Below are 3,389 nucleotides of genomic sequence, written 5' to 3' on the forward strand. Positions count from 1 at the left end.
GTCTTGTTGGATATGTGCAATTCTCTTGATTCCATACATATCCCAGAAATGGAAGTTCCCCGGTATTCCCATTTCCCAGTGTGCTGAGGGCTTAGATTTGGAAAGAAGTCTCTGAATTTCTACTGTGAAAAGCCAGTTTTATTGCAAAGTCTGTCAGCTAAGAGGAAGTGCATGGAAAAGTAGTCTGTCATTTACCCCCAGGGTACAGCTGTTTCTGTAACTCCTCCTCCTGTTTGTCCTAGTTACCGCTGGCTGCCAAACAGGAGAGGAGGAGTGTCGGGGTTTGGTGTTCCTCCTGCCAGCATGAGAAGAGCTGCAGAAGATCAGCAGGGTGGTGGAAGACACAACTGGGGCCAAGGTTTCCGACTAGGTGACCAGTGAAGAACTCCTGCCCTTGGAAAACATCAACTCTTCGGTTTTAACTGGATGTAGAACCGACCCTTCCTGGTGCAGAGCATGCCTAAAGAACTGAGCTCTCTGTAGTACTCTTGGATTTAACTGATTAGAAGGAATGTTTCTGTTTGAAGAGAAAATTAAAAACTCCAGAAGGGAAAAAATGTAGATCTTGCTCCGGGTTAGCCAGTAGTGTCCAATTTGATTCTGCCATTAAAAATAAGCCTTCTTTATACAGTATTGTCTGTCTGTCACAACAGGACTCATTGGCTGTCCTGTTCCATCATGTGATGGAACAAGCTGATGGTATTCTGTCTCACCTGGTATATTAAAAGCTTTGTTGACCATGTTAAAATAAGGATCCAGTGTGAGGCAGATGGCTCAAACAAGCCCCCAAGTTTAGGAAGCTGACCTTTTCCATAGCTGTGTTTAAGTCCCAGGTTCTTTGGAAACATTATTTTAGTGGTATCTCTCTGCTGCATTCATAAAGCAAATTGCAAATGTTTCATTTCCATTATTAAGCTGTGTTTTGAGGAGAGTTTTTTTCCTTGCTATGCAGCATTTGTCTGATCTGCTGCATCATGGGCTGGGCAAGCCTAAGAATTAGAGGGCTTTTGTTTGAAATGTCAGTAACAGGTATTCACAGAATTGAAATCTCTGAACTCTTCATGGCATGTTACAAGGCTTATTCTGTTAAAACTGAAATTGTCTAGTTTTTTTGTTTTTCCCGAAGATCTGTGAATTCTTGGCTTCAAGGTTTCTATTTTGATTGCCAAATTGGGTAGCATAAATGCTGCTTAAACTAGAAAAATGTAACATATCATTGTGGTTAATGCAAAGGGTACTGACTGCAGCACTGTTTAACTGAATCTTCATCTTTCTCTTAAAAGCTTTAAGACATCAAAGAATCAAAGCTGGAAATAATTTTTTGCAGGTCAAGATACAATAGAACAGATTGCTTTACTGCAGGACTCTTTCATTGTCAAATAAGAAACTGTATACACTGTTTATTATTAGCTGTGCTTTTTTTATTTTTTTTTTTTTTTGGTAAAAAATTATTACATGGAAAAGGGAATGATTCTGTACAGTAGTTTCCTTGCACTGGGTTCCCATGGGCAGAGCACATGGCTAAGATCCAGGAATCTCTAATGCCAGCTTGTTACTGACTTGCTGCATGGACTTAAGCAAACTTCTTACTTATCCCAGCTTTGCCAGCTGTAAGGAGGACTCGTGCATGTCTCACAGCATTCTTGAAGACAGCTGTCCCCGACCCCCCTTGGAGGGAGCTGCTAGTGAGCCAGGTCAGGCTGAGGTTCACTTAAATCCAGCACTTCACATAGGAACACAATTACTCAAAGCTTAACCAATACTTCTAAGTCAGAATGTAGTTGCTCACTTTTTTGTTTTATAGTTGGAGGAAGGAGAGCACTGTCACTAGGATGAGTTTCAAGTCTGACTGAATTGCCCTTTATCACTTGTCTGTCATTCTACTGGGTAGATTAGGGCACAGAAAGCTGTTCTGCCCCAACTTAGGTATCTCAGGTATCTGTAAGTAGGTGAAGTGAATCTGGGCTGAAACATTTTTATTACTGCTTTGTTTCTTCACTAAATCTGGGTTCTGAAGGTGTAAAAACTTGTAAATACTACGTGAGGGGAAGCCAAATGGAAAATAAGCAGTCGGACTGGAAGTTTTCAGCCGGCCTGCTTGAAACAAATGCATGTTCCATTTCTTCACTGCAACTCAATGATGTTGATTGGCTTGTGCAAAAATGTAGAAAACTGGTAATGGTCTTATTACAATTGTATGTTTAAGTTTTATTTTGCAGCAGTTGGAGTTCAGCAATCACCTGCCATTTTTATCTATTGAGTGATGAGTTTTCAAGATGCTCGTGTCTTTCGTTGTATAAAATGTAGGTAGAAAAGAGGAGTGCAGTGTTGTAAATACAAATTTATCACTGACCAACAGCTTTTATTTGGTGTGAACTTGAACAGTCTGAGAACCATCATTTTGATAGGAGTCATGGTACAGCTGGTCTTTTTAGTCATAGTAATATCACTGTGCCCAAAGTATTTGTCTTTATTTTGAGTCAGGACCCAACTGTTAAGTGAAGCTGAAGCCTTGGCACACTGAATTTGTAGATTATTTTTGTATGGAAGACCTGAAGGAAGGCTTGAGTGAGTGAAAGCATGGCCAAAGTAATTGTCCTGGCCTGTTGCACTGTGCTGGGTCTTGCTTTCTAGTCCACCCTCCTTCTCTAAATTAAGAGGAAAAGGTTAGCAAGGAATATAGACTTCTTATAAACTTTGATTAGCTTTTGAGCTGCTTCAGGTCAATTTACTTTGTTTATGGAAAATTCACTTCGGAATTCCATATTACGAGCTCACTTTGTTTACTTTCTCACTTTGTCACTTGACCTGAAGCACTGTTTGTCCCCCCACATACATTTGACAATGGCAGTCTCTTGTTAAATGAGTACCTTTTTTCTTATTTTGTACAGATAATTTCCCCTTTTTGTAATCAATTTTTGTTGGCAAAGTTTTAAATTAAAATTTTAATCTCTGTTACTGTCTCTGTTTTGCTAAATCATATTTCAGTTTAAGATAAGCCCTTGTAGTCTGCACATCTCCAAGGGATTGTATGACAGCTGCACTGAGACACCACCTCCTGCTGTTGATAAAAGTACTCAAGAAAATTATCTGCTTTTGGATGGGAGTCTTGTCTTCTCTGATCAGTTGCAAAATCATAAAGGCATTTTCTTTGCCTCTGTTTATACCATGAGTTTTGACAGTCTGTGTCTTTCCTGGACTATCACCATTTTACAGCTGGTTTTTGTCTGCTTGATTATTAATCCTTTGTCCTCTGGAAGAAAGTGTCCTTCTACTCACCCTTAAACTTTGTGGGATTGATACAGATCATGTACTTTTCCAGGGGTAAGCTTGGGATTCTGCAGTACCCTCTCTGTCCAGACAGATGTGCAAAGCTGCCAGAATTCCTT

General features: G+C 39.9%; 1 protein-coding gene across 2 annotated transcripts in view; it reads left to right on the plus strand.

The window, feature by feature from the left end:
* The window catches only part of DERL1 (derlin 1), a 17,617-nt gene extending 14,662 nt beyond the window's left edge, over positions 1-2,955 (plus strand). For both annotated transcript variants that reach the window (XM_027891674.1, XM_027891675.1), the window contains exon 8: positions 243-2,955. In XM_027891674.1, coding sequence (XP_027747475.1) covers positions 243-381 — 139 coding nt within the window. In that variant the 3' untranslated portion in view covers positions 382-2,955. The remainder of the gene's footprint in view (positions 1-242) is intronic.
* Positions 2,956-3,389: the final 434 nt, after the last annotated feature.

Source organism: Empidonax traillii, unplaced genomic scaffold (genome assembly GCF_003031625.1).
Source record: "Empidonax traillii isolate 1590-97213 ecotype Southwest subspecies unplaced genomic scaffold, ASM303162v1 scaffold325:size649781, whole genome shotgun sequence".
NCBI lineage: Eukaryota > Metazoa > Chordata > Aves > Passeriformes > Tyrannidae > Empidonax > Empidonax traillii.